This window comes from Arvicola amphibius, chromosome 7 (genome assembly GCF_903992535.2).
Source record: "Arvicola amphibius chromosome 7, mArvAmp1.2, whole genome shotgun sequence".
Taxonomy (NCBI): Eukaryota; Metazoa; Chordata; class Mammalia; order Rodentia; family Cricetidae; genus Arvicola; species Arvicola amphibius.
The window spans coordinates 122,942,333-122,962,162 of NC_052053.1; the positions used below are offsets into that span (position 1 = coordinate 122,942,333).

Sequence of the window (19,830 nt, forward strand, 5' to 3'; positions counted from 1 at the left end):
AAGACACAGTAAGGTGGTTGTTAAAGTCTCCACCTAGAGATCCAGAAGCAGTGTGGAAAGCACTGGAGAAGGTAGAGTTATGAAAACATATGGAGGGGATTCCTCAAGGAACACTGGAGTGTGTGACTGATTCCCTAACCCCCAACCAACTGTAGGGTCTTCCCATAGGGCTCTCCTTGTTTCCAATGCACACTTTCATCTGTCAAACAGGAATAAGCCGAGTTATTTCTGAAATGGTTTATTATATTAATCAGTATACAGTCTATGAAGTATAGAACTTATTAAAAATGAATGATTGACAGTTTGCACTGTCAGAGGTGTGATGGAGGAGGACACATCTGGCTCCTTTTACATCTATCCAAACCAATTGCTCCACTACGGTTCTTCTGTGTTATTTTTGTCCAAGTTGTGACAGCTAAAATGAAAGAAAAAATTTATACATATAATTTGTCCCTGAAATCACAGGGACCTCCGAGAGGCTGAGAGTGACAGAGACGCTGCATGTCCTTTGCCAATCCCCAATGCTGACATTCAGACACTGCTGATCAGGCCATCGGCACACCAATTTTAAAAAAAGCTAAGATCACTATAATTGCTGAGAACGTTAGTGGGAACGATCCTTAAAGAACAATAGGAAAATGGACACAGCTACAGCTCTGTTAACTTTCAAAGTGGACACGATTACATCATCTGAGCACATCCTGCTGATCAACAAGAGTTCTGAGACCCAACTATGATATGCCCACCAGCAGACATATGGACAGAATATTGGAAATGCTGAATTCAACCTGGCCTACTTGTATACTTCAATTTTAAATAATCACCTTTTCAAAAGAGTTGGGATTATTAACCCTTTATTTATTTATTTATTTATTTATTTATTTATTTATTTTTTTTTTGGTTTTTTCGAGACAGGGTTTCCCCATAGTTTCTAGAGCCTGTCCTGGAACTAGCTCTTGTAGACCAGGCTGGCCTCAAACTCAGAGATCCGCCTGCCTCTGCCTCCCAAGTGCTGGGATTAAAGGCGTGCGCCACCACTGCCCGGCTTAACCCTTTAACAGTGCTACTTACCAGAGCTGACTTTATATCCATGGAGAAACTTACAGCAAAAGGAGGTTTTGTTTAAGCTGATTTAAATTCAGTTGAATAACGGATAGTTTTCAAAGGAGAGAGAGCCAACAGCAACTTGTGCTGGCTCCGAGAGAAAACTACAGGGGCACACTTTACCTGCTTTATGAACTGGGTCGCATTGAAAAGCTCACTGCAGCCATATAAAATATGTTTGCCTTGCTTTGCCTGTAAAAAGCAGACACAGAACTCAGATATAACTGTGAAAAAGAGTTAGTGTAAGCATTCTCAGGAAAAAAAAAAAGCCTGCTGGGCATTCGAGGCGGGGGAGGCGCTACTGTTGAAAGCTGTTTGTCAGGTGGTGGTGGTGGTGGTCTATTTAAACTGTGTGTCCGTCCTAAACTGCCTAAACAGGAAAGAGGTGGTGAAGTGGGCACGAGGATGCCCTTTTCTTCCTTCAAGAAGTAATGATGGCACGCGGGCACTGTTGTCTTTCACAGGACCGACAGCTCTCTTATATAGTCGAAGATAACTACTGCCTCCAGGTGCGACCTGTGCTACCTGAAGGAAATATTGAGAGGTGATGTCGGCTTGTATCTTCAGTCTTGTGTAATACCGCACTTGTTAATGCATCCCATTCTACCTGAATTTTATTTCTGAAGTAGACAGACTATTAGGATGCAAATACAAAATTTCTCTACTAGAGAATTCAGGCAACTACTTCATTTATTACCTTTTCTTCTTTTGAGACAGGATCTTGTTATTTAGCTCAAGCTGGCTTTGAACTCTCTACCCCCCTGCATTAGCCTGCTGAGAGCCGGGTGACAGGCCTCACAACCACACCTGGTGAGGTCAGTTCTTTATGCCCATACTCTTTAAGTACATTATCATCAAGCTGAGTTAAGATTCCTCTTTACAGTACACAAAATTTATATCAAATTCATTTGGTAATCCATCAAGAAACAAGACGGGAGAAAAATGTAGAGCTTAATAAAATCAATTTAAAAAAGGAAACAAGATGGTGGCTTTAACACAAGGGAAAGTAATTTTTCGGTGACACATAAACTGAGTGGCCCAAAAGGTGACTTAAAAGCAGGGTATGGAGGGCAGGGCTGTAACCAGAGCACTTGAGAGGCTGGGCCAGGAAGACTGCCTCAAGTCCTAGTTCAGCTTGAGGGACAGGGTGAGACCCCATTTTAAAGCAAAAACAAAACAAAACGAACCAAACAAACACTAACCAACCAATCAACAAACCAAAAGTCCAGTTCTTGGGCCTAGAGAAATGGAACAGTGGTTAAGAGCACCTGCTGCTCTTGCAGAGGACCGGGGTTTGGTTCCCAGTACCATTTGGCGGCCCACAACTGTCTGTAACTTCAGTCGCAGGGGCTCTGTTGCTTTGTTCTGGCCTCTGCAGGCAATGTACAAGTGTGGTGCACACATAAAAATAAACCCAGTCCTAGTTGGCCCATCTGCGGGAACAAATACAAGAGCATGCTGAGTTACATTTAAGAGGGGGAGGGATGGTACGCAAAGTGCAAAAGGTCACATGGCTGGGACTCTTGATGCCATACAGAATATTCCTGCAAGGGCAGACAACATGCTGAAGTACCAGCCCAGGAGTACAGGACACACTTCATTCACCAAGACATAGTCTACAGATGCTTGAGTAAGGAGAACCCTGGTCTTACTCATGTAGAAGCCATTTACTTCTTTCTGGCCATGTAAACAAAATCAGGCTCCATGAGTATCGAACAGCAGAAACCAAAAGAATGTGACAGAAACCAGTCACAAACCACTTACGTTTCCACTTCCTAGCACACAACGCTGGTACATCAGTGTAGGCTGCCCTCGTCTACTTTGGATCCTAGCACAGAACGAGATCCCCTCTGTCCAGGTCTGGACACAGGGCCGCAGCAGACCAGCTGAGAGGCCTGCTCTGCTCAGCGCGCCATGTTTGTAGCTCCTTTATAACAGCTATGTGACAGTAAGTAGCAAAACACTAATCACTTGTATTAGCTAATAAATCAGGTGTAATTTTAAAGAAATTTAGCTTACCAAATGTTCCAAATCAAACCTATTCTTAAGCCTGCACATATGTGTGCATGTAAAATAAAGCCCTTTTGTGTACAAGACTGGGGGCCCCGATACTGATTCTTAAAAATACATTCGTGTGCATAATTGAAGACAAACAATTGAGAATTCCTGGGAGGTGTGTGGTCCCATTATACCATAGTTTCTATTAATGCCTTAGGTAAAGAATGACCAATCATACTTCAACAAAAACTGAATAATTATAAAATGTCATTTTATTATATAACAATAGCTAATTCCCCAGCTTATAGATTTTTTGATATTCAAATTAGGCTTCCTGCTTCATGTATTTTTAGTTTTCTGTCACTTGTGTCTTGAAGGTAGGATTCCATTATTTCTAATTTGCTACCTGAAATGCTTTTTAGAAGTATGTTGCTGATTGATGTTAATATGATTGAAGGGTAAAGCATGTGTTAGTCAGGTAAATGAATTCTATAAATTACCTCAAAGGAGACAACACTCAGAATAGGAGCTTGAGGTCTCTAAATAGTTAAAAGTATATCACGGGAGCACCCAAATACTTAATATCCATATGATATACTATTTTCTAGTCCATATTTTAGTAGAAAAATGAATGTAACAGGAAAACAAACAAATCAGCAATTTTCTCTATACATGGCATTTTAATTTTTATTATTTTTATGAGATGAGATCATGCCATGTGGCCTCGACTAGCCCCGAACTCTTGGGCTCAAGTGATCCTCTTGTCTTGGCCTCCAGGCTTGTGCCACTGTGTCTTGCTCACACACAGAACTTAAACGACACCTCTTAGAAAGTAGTTAGTTATGCAGAGGTCAGGATAGGTGCTGGACAACGAGACTGACCCCACCAAGTGATAGAATGAGATGACCCAACTGTACCTTTATGTAGTCAACAAGATTCTGATATTCAATATAGTTGCCTCCTCCTACCACAAAGACAATGGCCTAAAAATGCAAGTGGAAGGAACAGGTGAAGAAGCAGTTAAAGCATTTTAATTTTCAAGCAGCAGCCTTTAGTCTGGGATCTGTCCTGAAACTGAGATACGGCTACCGAAGGCTGCACTCAAATCCAGGGCTGTTTCCAAGTCTAACTGCATCATCCAGTAAACAATAGCAACTGAGGGCAGGATGCTTTTGCTGAAGGTTAGCTCTGAATCTTTACTATTTGCTGTAGGCAGGACTGGAAAACCCATGGTACAACTTCAGCATGGCACTCAAAAGGAGAAAGTGTCTGTATTCACATCTTCACAGACGCTGCAATCCGCATGTAAAATTCTCACTGCAATACAAAAGACTCCTCTCCTGCTATTCTGTCATTCTTAGAAAACCAGAGCAGCAGAGGGGCGCTGAGGACGTGATGGCAGTATCCCGGATGTGCAGAGTTGGGTTTACCTGAATGGCCAAGCACTGATCACAAACTATGCTCATGACAAACTCGTTCTGCCTCAGGACTACTGTTAATTATCTAAGAGCAGAGAAGGTTGTATAAAACTTACCTCTTGGAATGGACTTTTGTTCCTAGGAACTGAGCTGCAATAAAGAGAAACTGCACTGAAAATTTCATCGTTGGCTTCTATTACAGGAAAGACGGGTATAGGAAAACATGTTCATGTGCACGTGTGAGCAGCATTAAGAAGGTATCCAGGTCCACCTTCTTGGGAAGCAGGGGTTCTTCAGCTTTGTAGAGGAAGGAGCTAGAAGGTAGACATCTCAATGTCTAAAAGGGAATGGGACGACCTACTAGCAACTTTGACATGAATTCTAGAAGGCTGACCAACAGCATCTATGCCAAGGAAAGGAAGCTGGGACCAGGTGAAGCAATAAAGCAGGTCATGAGTTAAATTTTCACCATGGTCAAACAATTACACAGCCTGTGGGCATCTTCCTCAGGATAGAAGGGATGATGGGAGGAGACATACTGCTCTAGCCTCTTATTTATCACAGGTCCTATATTGTGAAAACACTTCACTGGCATCCACAAACTCTTTACTAAACACACCTTTCCAAGCCTTCACTTGTCAGAGCTACACTTGAGTATTAAACAAACAAGCATGGACAGCGTGGTAAGGAGAATTTAACTGTTTAGCTGAGCACACCTCTGCCATCTTCCTCACGTCTACAGCCTGCTTAAACAATCCATACACCACAGAAATGGCTAGATGGCCACCTGATCAAAATTCTCAATAGCTCCACTGAGAGGTAGACAGGAGACTTAAATAACTCAGTACCACGAGTTATTAATAACCATGGTTTGGGACAGGCTAGCTCAGGAAAAGGCCGCAAAAAAGAAAGCTCTGAGCCTGTGTGCTTTAGCCAATGCTAATATTCCTTCTGACTATTGTATATATGATACACTTAGGATTGAACAGTCCTCAGCTTCTATGGCTCCTGCTTAGCCAACTGCCAGGAAGAGTTACTAGTCCAGGCAGTCACACATCCACTTGTGAAGCAAGATCGTGGGTTTTAGTGTATCCAATCTAACATTCTCATCACTCCTAAAGGGAAACCCTGTCCCACTGGTGCTCAGTCCCCATTCCCCCGTTCTATAATTTGCTGTCAAATTTCTCTCTTGCCAGTGATAGCTATTATTGGAAGTTCTTACGTAACAGCACTTCTGCTAAGTTCAGAAAAGAGAACACTTGAAATTACCTAATAATCTAGCAGCTAGATCACGGGTCCCGACAACCCGCAGAGATTTGAATGCCTGGGAGAAGGACAAATACAAAGTGCTGAGGGTCTCAGCGTCAGGTACAGGCAAGGGATTTGCTCCCAAAGTTTTACTGCTAGGGATACCCAGTTATTTCCTTCTCTGTCAGCTGCCTTTTAGGTTATTTTTCTTACTACCATGAATTAGCCCTTGAAAAGTAACATAAGCACAGCCAATTACCATATGGTGTCTTCCATAAAATGCAGACTCTATACAGTGAGTTGTTGCCATAAAGTGCTTTTACAGAAGCTGTTTCTCATGGACATTGATTTCACACAACAAACCACTACCTTAAACATCTGTTTCCAACAGTTTTCCTTTCATTTAGTCCAGTAATCATATTCATTTAAAAATACTTTCTCTAAATTCCCCATTTTGTTTATGCTAACACCATTTCACAAATAGTAAGCAGCTAACTTTATTTCTCTGTGTATACACTAAGGGAAAACAGTAAGACACTAATCATAATTGCCTTGATTAGCTCTGAAGGAGATTAAAATACACTGTTTTTAACTGGTCTCCCACAGTCAGAATGTTAGTAGAAAGCAGGCTGTCTTTATACAACAAATACCACCCAAGAGAAAAGATTCTTACCTGTCATTGCTCCGCAGCATTTTGGGATCAAAATATCTATAATCATCAGTTTCCTATTAAAAACAAAAATAAAATACATTGCCATGACTATGAGGTTTCTGTTTAGAAGGTCATGGTACAGCACAGAATTTGATCGTAACATACCTTCCAATTTCACAGATTGTAATGACTGTCTCTGTGTTAAGCTGTGTTTCCAGTGCTTTACACAAAACCACACACTAATCCTCAGTCTATGGCAGTTCTATTGTTAGCCCAGTTTTAGATGGGCAAGTTGGGATGATAGGAGACCATGTGACTTCTCTGTGGTCACATAATAATAGTAATAAAAAGGTAGGAACTCTAGGATGTGAACCACCTGCACGTGCAGTTTTAATGCCCAGGGTCTTTGTTTAGGACTTTTTTGTTTAGGGTTTTGTTCAGAACTTTACTGAGTATACAGATACTTATAAGAGGCTCAGTCCTTCATGTGCAAATGTTGGAACCAGATCAACTTTAGAATTTAGAATTAAAAATTTAGATAATACTGGATATCAAGTGTGGCCAACATTTCCCCACCTAATGCACTAGGCTTTCTACAGACAAATACACGAATGTCAGCATAAAACGTTCAGTTCATGTCCTCAGGTGAGTCCAGGTGAGGTCTGCCCAGAGCGAGTCGTCCACACTCCTCCAGTCTCCAGAAGTTGTTGAATTTTAGGCTAAAGTGGAAGCTTCTTGATAGCAAAGGAATTGTGAAGTACAGTCTGTTACTTCATGATATGATTACTTCCTGATCTGTCTTTAAGCCGAACAATTCAGCCCCGCCCCGGATACCTGGCGAAGGACAAATGCACACACGCTGCCACTACTCAATCACTACTAGATCAACACAGCACCCCAAGTGTGGTTGGACTCCTTACACGTCACTCGGGGAAACCCCTCCCAGCTGGATTTCCTGACCTGGTGGTCAGGACTCAGAGCAACACAGAAGAACACTTACCAAGTGTAAGTGACCAGCAAGTCACACTTGCTGCTAAGCTTGATGACCTGCACTTGATCCCCAGGACCCACGTGACGGAAGGAGAGCCGCCACAAGTTGTCCTCTAACTACATGTGTAATGTATGTGTGTGCACACACAAATGTAATCAGAATGGGAGAGTGTCTTATATAGCCTAGCCTGGCCTCCAACTGTGTAGCCATGGATGACCTCAAACTCCAAATTCCCCTGCTCCTACCTTCCAAGTACCGAATACAGGCATATGGTAGGTTCACAAGTACTAAGTACAGGCATCTGTTGCTATGCTAGGTTCATAAGTACGAAGTACAGGCACCTGTCACTAGGGTAGGTTCACAAGTACTGAGTACAGGCACCTGTCGCTATGCTAGGTTCACATGGTCCTGGAGATCGGCCCAGAGCCTGCACATGCTAGGCAAGCAGTCTACCAGCTGAGCTATACGCCAGTCCATGCTCCAGGATTTGAAAGCAGCTAAGGTGAGATGCTACAGTCATTCTCTATCACCTGCCAGCTCTACCCTACTGTCCTTTGTGAACAAGAGAGGAATGGGAGTGCGGACAGCTACCGTACACAGCTGATGGATGATGAAATGCTTTCAAATCAGAAAAAGTATCTCTTCTAATCAAAAGATCCGTCTGTGATTATGAACTCAAGAGTACTGATAAGTGAAACATCTGTGTAAGACTCATTCCTATTTAGCCATCCATGGGCTTATCGTAAAGCTGTGGAAGGAACGGCTGTGACTGGGACCAGGATGAGGAGTAGGGCTGGATCTCAAGTCTACTGCATGAAGCGGCCACCTGTCTCCTGCTCCTTTCTTCTGTTGTTAGATGACCTGTAATGACCTCTATAGTTCTGAGTCTGTGAAGGGCACATGGTTCCTACTAACAGTATAATGGTAGAACTCTGGTCTCAGAAACCCACCAAACTGCTATTTATCAGTGGTATAACCCCTAGCAAGTTAACTGACCTCATCTTTCATTTTCCTTGTCTATAACACAAGTATAATAAAAACAGCACTTTTCTTAGCAGTTTAACTGAGGATTAAAGGACTCAGACGGTACGAATTTGCTGATAAGTACCTGCTTATCATAGTGGTCTGCACAGAACATCAGGATGGGGAACAATAACAAATCACCTAAGAGGCCTTCATCCTATATGCACTTGTCACCTCGAGTTTTGCATTCATTTGTATTCCGACCTTTCTTATGCTTGGGCCACCTTTCAGATGGACACTGAGTGTAATGAGGTATTTTCTAAGACGACAGGTCATAAACTCACGTCTTTTTTTGAGGGCCTCTTAGTCTAGGAGTAAAAGTCAGTTGCAACTGCACTGTATATCACTGCCATCTATACAGATTTGGTTCCTTTTTTTTCTTTTCTCTTTATTTTATGGTTTCTCTGTAGCTTTGGAGACTGTCGGGAACTCACTCTACACCAGGCTGGCCTCAAACTCACTAGTGCTGGGACTAAGGCTGTGTACCACCACTGTCCAACCATCTTTACAGATTCTTCAACACAAGAATCTTTTTAAGTTTATTGCGTATAATTTTCATAACAGCAGCTGCACATTTTCTGGTGTTTCAGTTTCCACATGAGTGAATTTAAAAATTGTTTTTGCTAGTTTCCATAACCATATTTTAACAATTACTAAAAGAGTCACACTGGTCTCAATATTCTGTTCTCATTTCTTCAGGTCTAAAGTCCTCACCTCACCGCCAAGTCTACAGCAGACTGACTAAAGCAAGCTCTGACAATGCCGATCTGCACTGACTCCTGGAAAACCACCTCGCTAGCTGTCGCTGCTGAAATACGGTGCTAGCGTTCTGATCACCTCCGTGAGCGCCCAGCTGATAGATAGTTTAGCTAACTATCTGTTGTTTATTCTGCCAACAATTGTTTTTGATTTACTTGTTGGGCCCAGAGGAATTTAGAGCCATCTGAAATACTCAGAAGTTTTACTATTTCTCGCCTAACTGAATTTCCTTAAACTGCACTGCTTCTCCTTACAGCATGTAAACAGAGACTGCTTGTTCATTTCCTGACTGCGCAGATCCGAATAATTACACAGAAACTATACTAATTATAATACTGTTTGGCTCATAACTCAGGCATATTTCTAGCTAGCTCTTACATCTTAAGTTAACCCATTCTATTAATCCATGTATCACCAGGAGGCTGTGACCTACTGGTAAGGCTCTGGCATCTGCCTGACCCCGCTTTCTTTCTCCCTGCATTCAGTTTAGTTTTCCTGCCTACCTCTATTCTGCCCTGCCATAGGCCAAAGCAGCTTCTTTATTAGCCAATGGTACAGAGGGGCATCCCACCGCAACTTTATCCCACCTAAGGTCACTGGTTCTTTTTCACTATAAAAATGTGTTCTTTAGGATGTCTTAACATTAAAACACGTATGATTTAGTATATATTTAATTCAGAGGCGACCTAGTCAGAACAGTTGTAGTAGCCAAGAAAACCCAATTCTGTGTATCTGTGACAGTGGCTGAAAGATGCCACTGGGACTATGGACTTTCTCGCACATGCTCAGTAGTAATTAGGAACCCAACTGAGTCAATCTGGATTTATCACCTTTCAGTCCGTTTGATACATCCAAGAATTTACATAATTAATTGTTACTTACAGGGTTTGACTTCATCTCCATGAGATTGTCTAAAATTCGCGTAACAGGTAGATTCTGTGGAAGACATGAGTGTTTTGTTAGATGCTGGAATAACAACTTCATCACTCTAGTTTTTTGGAATAATTTGTTTTGCCCACGTGGCTATTTGTCTGAGGGTGTTAGATCTCATGAAACAGGAATTAGACAGCTGTGAGATGCCATGTGGGTGCTGGGAATTGAACCCCGGGTCCTCCGGAAAAGCAGTCAGTGCTCTTAACGGCTGAGTCATCTCTCCAACCTCAGTCACTCTATAGTTAAACTTAGGATGTGTTGAACGGAAAGGTCAGCATGTTTATGTACATAATTAAGATGTCACAGGTGTAAATAACCTAAGTATCCAAAGTTCTCACTGAAAAATACAATTCTGTATGAGAGCCCTTTAGTCTCCTGACGGCCATACATGCTGTGGCCTGCTCATGCCAATACTCAAACACGTACAAAATACTACAGTAGATACACAGGCTCCAGGGCAGGAAAACGTATTTTCTAAAGCTGAAGGCTGCCCTTTCCCCTTCTCCCTCCACACCTTGCTCTCACCCTTCTGAATACGAATGCACAGCTAGAGTTCTGCAGTATGGAGAAATATGGAAAATGCACGTAACAAGTCAGGAGTTTCCTTTTAAGTCTGAAAATACTAGAAATTTGGGCACTTAAGCTGAATTTTATGATGAATGTTCTTGTACATAAGAGATTTTCAGGGAGGGTACAATTAAATCTCACTCTGTATGTGCTAGCCATGCTACAAATGATGATACATTTGCCAACAAGTATGTTATACATTAAGAAAAATGTCTTCCTAGCAGAAGTGTTTAAGAGCTCACAAATAATTGTCATGTTTTCCCATGGTCTCTATATCTGGTGAAAAGATCAACGACTACTGCTTCGTCATCCTGTCAGTATTTACAGACGGCCATGGACTAAGGGACGCCTTCAGCTGTAGAGAACAGGAAGGAAACACATCTTCATAGACAGAAGGCACAATGCTTATGAAAACAATGGCGATGTCACCAATGTCACTCCTGAGCTGTTCTCTGTGTAAACGAAAGCTCGAGTTAATAATTTACTAAAGCAGGTGGGTGTCTTGGCTCATGCCTGCAATCCCAGCACACTGTAGGCTAAGAAAGGAGGACTCTTATGATAGTGCCCAGCCTGGGGTCCCGGGACTATCCCTGTCTCAGTAACCAAAGGGGAAATTTATTACACGCTGAGTCTCTTCACACAGAACTATGCTCTGGTTTCCTCTCTGTTGCAGGGATAAACACTCTGGCCAAAAGCAACCCGGCAAAGAGGGTTTATGTGGCCTACACTTCCAGGTCATAATTCAAGAGGAGAGCAGAACCCACGGAGAAGGCTGCTTGCTGGCTATCACACAGCCCAAGACCACCTCCCCTGAGACGGATGGTACAGTAACCCACAGTGAGCCTGGCCCTCCCACATGATCAGGATAGTTTCTCATAGACGAGGCCACAGACCAGTCTGACCTGGACAGTTCTCAACTGAGACTCCCTAAGACTCCAGGCTGTGCTAACCGACAGCTGAAGCAAAGCTGGGACAAACTTTTACTGAAGGAAAAACTGGACTGGCTGGGTGGTGCACACCTTTAATTCCAGCACTCAGGAGACAGAGGCAGGAAGATCTCTGAGTTCTAGGCAAAACTGGATAGCTGGATAGCTGGATTGTAGCCACCTGGACCACGGCAAGTAGAACACACCAGTCTTCTGTGCACAGAGCAGCTGTCAGAGTTTGTAAACTTCACTGAATAAAGCACAGATAAAATTAATTAAATGAAAAATGTTCTAAGCATATTTCTCTTTATTCTCAGACATTGCTGTTTAGAAATAAAATGTAAATCACTATTTTTTTCTTTTGTTTTTGAGGCAGGGTTTCACTATGTAGCCCTGGCCGGCCTAGGACTTGCTACATATGGAAATTTCCTGGGTGGCCTGGGAAGTACAGAGATCCACTTGCTTCTGCCTACCAGTGCTAGGATTAGAGGCCTGGACTAGCATGTCTGGAAGAAAACACAACTGTGTTAGTTGGCAACTGATTTTTTTTAATTACCATAAGGTTAAGATATAGACTTGAAAGGCAGAGTTCCATTCATATAACAAATTATAACTTTTGGGTTATTTCTAAAATCTGGTTCTAAATGAAGCAGAAACTTATCAAAAAATAGATATACAGTGGGAAATCTATTCCCTAAGACTGGTTTTATGATTTTAGTTGCTGGAAAGGTTTAGATAAAAACCCATGTTAACCTCTCTAATGATGTAATTTCCTTAAAAAAATAAGAAAAAAATATTCATAAAAATCAAACCTCAGATATTAATATTGCATAGCCACAGGAGGGCAGGTTTTCCAAGTCTCCTAGAATTAGTTCTCTGACATGGGTGACTGCTCCATGGTAGCCATTTCTAACTTTGTATTTTTGGGTGTGGGAAGATGCTCTGGTGACCATGATGGGAGCAGGATTGGAGACAGGGTCGCTGCTGTTCAGTTAGGGTGCTGGAAAGTGACAGTTCCTATGTGGAGTTCAGACAAAGAGTAAAGACGGAACATATGCAGATGCTCCAAATTTATAGAGGCTAGGGAATAAATATCAATGTTCTAGAAGCAAATTACAGACTAGTTCCAATGCTCTTATCATGAATGAGGAAGCCATAAAACGATGTGATTTTCCTTCTCAATCACTGTGTATTCATAGCAATAAAAATTAACAAACTAGGATTATATGGGTCCACATCTATCTCCATCCACACACACTCAATTTCACCAGAGAGCTGCAAACTCGTACAAGTCTGCTTACATCCGTTCCCTATGACCCGAACGTGTTGAGACAAGCCCTTACCATAAAGCCACTGCTAGACAGACTACCCATATTATACTCTGTGTCCCAAATGCCACTGTGTTTAAAAGGAAGCCTATCAACATCTTATCTCCACTCCTGCTCACTTTACTAAAGCACGCTAGACATTTAAACTGTACAATGTAGTGTTATGATATCCACTTATACTGTGAAATGGTTATTATACAATATTCAGAGTTCAAATTTTCAGTTGCATAAAATTGAGTTTTCTTACTTAAATAATAAATCCTGAACAGAGATCACACGCTGCAACCAGCTTTGTCTTTCCAGCTTTAGCTGGTACATTTCCATTGCTTGTAAATTCATTTCCTGCAAATTCATTTTTTAAAGATGTGTCAGTGGTGATTTCTAAATTCTGCAACTTTGTGTTTATATTATCACTACATTCTTGTGTAATTATTCTCACAAAAATACATTCAAGTCTGTAAATTTTATTCCACTGTCTATTGTGAGGGTTGATATTTAGAATGTATAAACTCATGCTGCCCAGAAAACAAAATACAAAAAGCTCTTATTAGTGACCTAGTAAACATAACACTGCTAATTCTATTAATTTTTTTAACTTATTGGTCAATTTAATTCTTGTCTAATTTATTTATAGTTTACAATGTTTATTCTGATAAAAATAATTCCAAACAATCGTTTTAGTGCCGATGGAAAGGCTCAAGCAGGTAAAGGTGCTTAGTGACTCCAGTTCCATTCTTGGAAAGCCAGAGCAATCCTTATAGATGTAAGCAGCACAGTTACAGTATCCTAAGCCCCTATCTCTGCAGTCTCTTTTGATACCTCTTACTTCTGAATCCTCCTAGACCCCCACAGTGCAAGTGCCCCTAGACACTTGGGTATCAGGACAGTGCAGGGTCACAATGGGCTTCCATGAGTTTAACATACATTTCTAGACAGACAGACTTTGCTGGAGAATAATTTGGCAATATTTATTAGGAGTAACTAAAATGTCCACACCCTTTGATTTGTAAGTAAATTCTTAATTCTAGGAATTTACAGTGTGGATGGGAGTAATCAGAGATGAATACTAATCCAGCAAACACTGACACCTAAAGCCATATATTCCAGGGCAGAAATGCTTTCCGAGAAGGGTACTCACCTGCTGCTTCAGTACCAGGTTCTTCACGCCTTCCATCACAAACTGTGACCCTGTATTCATGACTCGCGATAAGAGACTAGTAGGGTGAAAGACAAAGAAGACACACTGAGTATCAGCCGCTGTGCAGTTTGCTCCTCAAACAGTGGTGGCCGATTACTGACCACGGCTGCTCACTGTACCACACCTTATCCATAAACAACACTGTGGGTATTCCGCTTCTACGATTATCACTGCTGCAGTTTTACTTTAATAAAATGGTGTTTTATATAAACAATATAAACATCTTCATTGCTTAGCCTTATTCATAGATTTTGGTAAATTATAATTTGAGAATCTTCCACCTTTCTGATTGTTTTAATGCAAAAACAATCAGATGAAAAACAGTAATTCAAGCTTTGCTTCTGGTGTTCACTCACACAACACTACACTGCCTGTCAATATTACAAACAGGTCAAGTGCTGCTGGGCTCTATCACAGCAGCTGGATCCGATTCTGTCACGTGGACAGAAAACCGACCATGTAAAAATGGTAAGCACAATAAATGGTGAACTCTGAGCAAACACAAACAATGCTCACAATTATTTGCCACACTAGTTAGCAGTTCTGCTTTGCAGTCTCATATGAGGATCAAAGGATGCTTTGTAAGAAGAATTCTACACTGTATAAGAAAACTAGGAACAGTTTTCAGTTTAGCCAAGATTTTCTTAAAGCACATTATTTCTTAAATAATATTTTATTAATATCCTCAAATACAAAATATGCAAGGAACCTTAGGCTCTATGTATTTTATATGATTTAAAGACACGATGCTGGCAAATTATTTTTTAAAATCATAGGAATTATTTTCCTTTCTCTTATCCTGCCCCTTTTCCCCTGTGTTACTAAGAGGAACAGGATGAAAATCCTCCATTAACAGAAATAAGAGAAGTGACCAGGATGGGACGCATGGCTCTAAGGACGTCCTTCCTGCAGGCACCTCCGTGAGTGGGGCCTCCGTGAGTGGGGCGGCAGGGTTCAGAATCCCCGTAGAGCGACCCAGAGGGGGGCTGAAACCACTGAAACTAAATTCTTTCCTCCAGGCTTCATACCTTACTCCAGATTCAAAAATAAATTAGAAATTTGAAATATGTGTGATATAGAAAAGAGTAGCCACAATTGCCTTGTTCAGCAAATTGGAAAACCACACAAATGCTACAGGGGTCTCTAGGACAGTGGTTCTCAACCTTCCTAATGCTGTAACCCTTTAATACAGTTCCTCATGTTGTGGTTACCCCCATCACAAAATTATTCTGTTGCTACTTTCTAACTGTAATTTTGATAGTTATGGTTTGTAATGTAATTATATGATATGCAGGCTATATATGGGACCCTTGTGAAAGGGTCATTTGACCCCCAAAGGGGTTGTGACCCACGGGTTGAGAGCTGCCCTAGGGTGAGGAGTGATTCCCCAGCTTTAAAAATCTATGTTATGGCTATCAACAGCAATACAAAATAGTTTGAGCTTCACTCGCAGTTTCTAAAACCGAAAGGTGTGACAGAAGCATATGAGACCAACGGCTCATACCATGTGAAAGACATCCCCTTACATGTTAAAGAGAAGATGAAAACTACTCACGCAAGTCTTAAGGAAATTTTTTGGAAGGTGGCAGATACTGTGATTTTAAGACATTAATGTTTGGAGTACAAAGAACCAACATCATCAGCATACTTACCCCATTGGTTTAGTGGTAGTGCTACCATAGCTGGCTGGAGTTGAGGCCATCTTGGCAAAAGCCCTATGAAATAAGGAGGTTTACACTTACAAGTGGACAGAGTTATCATTCAGCATCTTGGCATTAAAAGATTTACTGGCTAACTTCTAAGATGTGCAGATTTTTTTTTTAAAAAAATTATTTTTCAACTAGTTATATTACAGCCATCATTCAAACAGTGAGATTCCCTAAAACATGCCAGTGCAGGGCTGGGGGCAGCTCAGCAGCAGAACACCACAGCAGGTGCCAGGCTCAGGGTCCCAGCAGCAGCACTGCAGGAACAAACAGGAGCCAGAAGCGAAGCCTCTTCCTATGTGAGTATTACCAAGAGAACCCAGGCAGGAGAAAGACCTGCAGCAGCTAAGCTCAGCTCACTGCTCTGGCAGCACACACTCCTGCTCCCTGCAGACCCCTGCTCAGGCTGTTCTTTGGGGAGTTCAGGAGAAGAAATGCCACATTTCCTCTAGGGACTCAGCTCACAGCCCACCCCATCAGTCACTACATAGAGATGTGCTCTCTCCAGTTACATTACAAACCACGCAGTTTTACCTGTAACTGCACATGGTTATTGTTTCAACTTTTTCTAAAAAGTTTAGAATCTCTCTTAAGTATGATTGGGGAAACTAAAAATTGGAGGAAAAGATAGCACTTAGGTGTATTTTAAAAATATACCTCCCTCCAAGAATGTTTTCACATTTCTCTACACAATTTGCAAATACCGGAAGTTCCCCGAAGACTCTCAGCACTGAGGTAAGCAGCTGCAAGATGCTGATGTATGTTCTTCCCATTACAGATGTGCACAAAATGCAACATAGATGAGTAAATGAGAGTCAGCATCTTTTTGCAGTCCTGGTTCACTGCACACTATTAGCACACCACACACATTACATCATCCATATCTTTTTCATGGCTCTTAGCTACTTCATATGCTGTGCACAAGGGGGTGGGCAGAGACCCACAGGATGTTTTAAGAGTGAAAAAAAAAAGAAGGAATCACTAACAACGTAGTAGCTAAAATGCTAAAAATGTTCACCTTCTGTCCTGACAAAGTCTAACAGTAACAAGACAGAAATCCCAAAGTAAATGCAAAGCTTTCAGTTTTGGTCACAAATGGGGCCATAAACAAAGCTATAAATAGAAAACATCAGGGGGCTTTCTCTACTAGAGCCTAACCAGGAGGAGGCTGAAACACCAGCTTCAGGGGCCCTCTAGGTGACGGACTGCTGGAGCAAGCAGGATGAAATGTGACTCAGCTGCAACGCTGACTCAGCAAAAAGTGCGGCTGTACAAACATCACCTACTCTCTGGACAGTGACATTACGTAGCCCAGGCTGGCCACGTCCCTGACATCTGCCTCTGTCTCCTGAGTGCTGGAACTATAGGCTGTACCATGATTTCTGGAACAAATACAATTTTCCTTTTCTTTAAAAAAAATATTACTGTTTCATGTGCATGTACGCTATGGTGAATGCATGGAATTAAATAAAAGACAACTTGGCAGAGTCAGGTCTCCCTTTCTCCCTTTAAGAGGGTTTCGGGGGGTGGGGGGCTAGAGAGATGGCTCAGTGGTTAAGAGCATTGCCTGCTCTTCCAAAGGTTCTGAGTTCAATTCCCAGCAACCACATGGTGGCTCACAACCATCTGTAATGAGGTCTGGTGCCCTCTTCTGGCCTGCAGACATACACACAGACAGAATATTGTATACAGACTCTCTTTTCCATCTTCCTCTCGGAGAGGCAGCTTCGCTTCTGCCTCTCTCCCCACTTATCTGCTTTCCCCCCTCTCCTCTCTCTCCTTTAATAAAGCTTTATGTCTAAAAAAAAAAAAAGAATATTGTATACATAATAAATAAACAAAACAAATAATTATATATATATATATAAATATAAATAAAGAGGGTTTCGGGAACTGAACTCAGGTCACCAGGTTCACATAAAGTGCCTGTACCTGCTGAGCCATCTTGCTGACTCAGTTTTTCCTCTTTATATCTTTCTCAATTTCCTAAAATTTTATTTGTTTACAACTGGAAAGTAAACAAATGTTACAAATTAGAGATTAAACATATTTTAACTGCATGAAACAATTGTCCTTCCCACAATAATTCCAAACACTGTGTAGTAAACTTCACATTTAACAAAACAAGAACAATGACACACTGCCCCACAGTCAACTATTTTCATCTATTTTTCGCTTTTTCTCTTGCAAGCATATGGTTAAATAGAAGAAAAGTTCAAAATGTCACTGAAAGCATGGATAATAAAGGGCACTCCACAGCCCCTTCTAGAGAAAAACCACTGTTAAGAATCTTGGTGTGTTTCTTTTGCTATGCGCAATGGAGACTATTAATCTATTTTCTGAAAAGTGATGCAAAAAACATTTTGAAGGCAATGCTTGTTGTAGAGATTTGAAAAGCAGCCAAGGAAAACAGATGCACGTGGAGCTACAGGCTGGTGCGTGCATTTCAGTTACACGACCAAAGGTATGCATGTGTGAACACATACAGGTGGGTCACACTGTACAAATGTCAACCTAATTTTGGCTCACCCAGAAGTTTTCTCTGCTAAGCAAAGCTAGCCATTGGCTAATATCTTATCACTCAGTTTGACTGTCTGAATCATTCAGTATCGTTAACACCATTCTTTCATTTGAGTATTAACTGTTCCTTTTTACATCTAATATGTAAATTCAATGACAGTGCAGGTCCTCCCATCAAGCTCCCAATTAAGAAACAGCATCCTTTGGCATTCATGAGGTTTGGTTCCAGGATCCTCAAAATGGTTCCAATCATAAATCTTCTATCATGATTTTCAGTTATCCAGTTGGATTCTATCTTATAAAAATGCTACAATTGTAGGAAGGATGGACAGATAGGCCAGGTCTTGCTATGTAAATAACCCAAGCTGCTATTGACCTTGTGATGAATCACCCTCTTGACCTCTCAGATGCTGGGATTAATCTGCGTGAACCACGCCAGCCTAAAGTACCAAGTTCACTGCTGGACACTTAGGTTGGTTTTCACTGCTAAAATTTTATGATTCCAATAACTTCTTTGGATAAATCCTTAAAAGTGGTAGGGGGTCAAAACCTTTTACAACATTCTGGAAAATCATCAAAATTTATATTCCTACTAGAAGATTATAAATGCACCAATTAATTTTTCCATTTCCTTGGCACAATTTTTTAAATTTGGTATTGTCCTGGTTGCTAGTTAGTAGTTTTGAAACATTGGATCAAAAAGATTTCAGTCTCTGACTCAATCAGTAAAGAAAATACAGAGCTTGTCCCAGGATAAAAGGTGTCTCTATTTTATGTGGCTGTAAGCTGTGCACATGGCCAAGACAAGGAAATGCATGCACGAGACATAAGAACTCACGACATTGCTCAGCCTTATTACCGGTGTTCCTACTTTCTTGGGAACAAAATTTGAATTATGACCTTAAGTAATAGGAAAGGAAAAGGAGCCACAACTTACTTCCACTGTTTGATATACTGTAAAGGGCTAAGGTTGCATCCTGCATCTGTTAAGGCCTTTTTATACTGTTCCAAATCAGCCTGCAACAAGAAAAGAACTCTGTGATAAACACCACACTTCCACAGAAAAGTGCGTCTGCTGTTACTTGATTAATCAATTTGTAATAGAAAGGCTTGAGTCTCGATGCCAGGCACCCACGCCAGGTAGAGCTGACTACCCCAGTGAGGGTCTGGACACAAGTCACGGAGGGAAGGCGGCCCCTAAGTGTGACACTCCCTCACGCCGCAGGAGCTCACCACCTTTCTTCTCTACTGCTAAAGTGGACTTCCTCTCTTCAGAACAGCTCTAAGGAAGTGATTCAATTTGGCCAAAAATATTTCAAATCAGAAATATCGAGAGCGACACAGCCTGAGAGGGCCTGGCCTCAGGCTTCTCTTCTCATTTTCGCTGTAGGACTCAGAGTCATGGCTGAAGAACTGTTGTCCTCTCATTTTAAAATTGTTTCTTCCTCCTGTTCTCTTT

The 19,830-nt window shown here is 41.4% G+C and overlaps 1 protein-coding gene across 2 annotated transcripts in view; it reads right to left on the minus strand.

Moving 5' to 3' along the window:
- Window positions 1-222: 222 nt before the first annotated feature.
- Scfd1 (sec1 family domain containing 1) overlaps window positions 223-19,830 on the minus strand; it is a 65,338-nt gene continuing 45,730 nt past the window's right edge. The window contains exons 17-25 of one of the 2 annotated variants that reach the window (XM_038336669.1): window positions 19,309-19,388; window positions 15,798-15,860; window positions 14,086-14,161; window positions 10,076-10,129; window positions 6,442-6,494; window positions 4,637-4,670; window positions 4,020-4,085; window positions 1,228-1,296; window positions 223-415 (exon numbers count right to left, since the gene is read on the minus strand). In XM_038336669.1, coding sequence (XP_038192597.1) covers window positions 392-415; window positions 1,228-1,296; window positions 4,020-4,085; window positions 4,637-4,670; window positions 6,442-6,494; window positions 10,076-10,129; window positions 14,086-14,161; window positions 15,798-15,860; window positions 19,309-19,388 — 519 coding nt within the window. In that variant the 3' untranslated portion in view covers window positions 223-391. The other variant, XM_038336670.1, reaches the window with a different exon arrangement.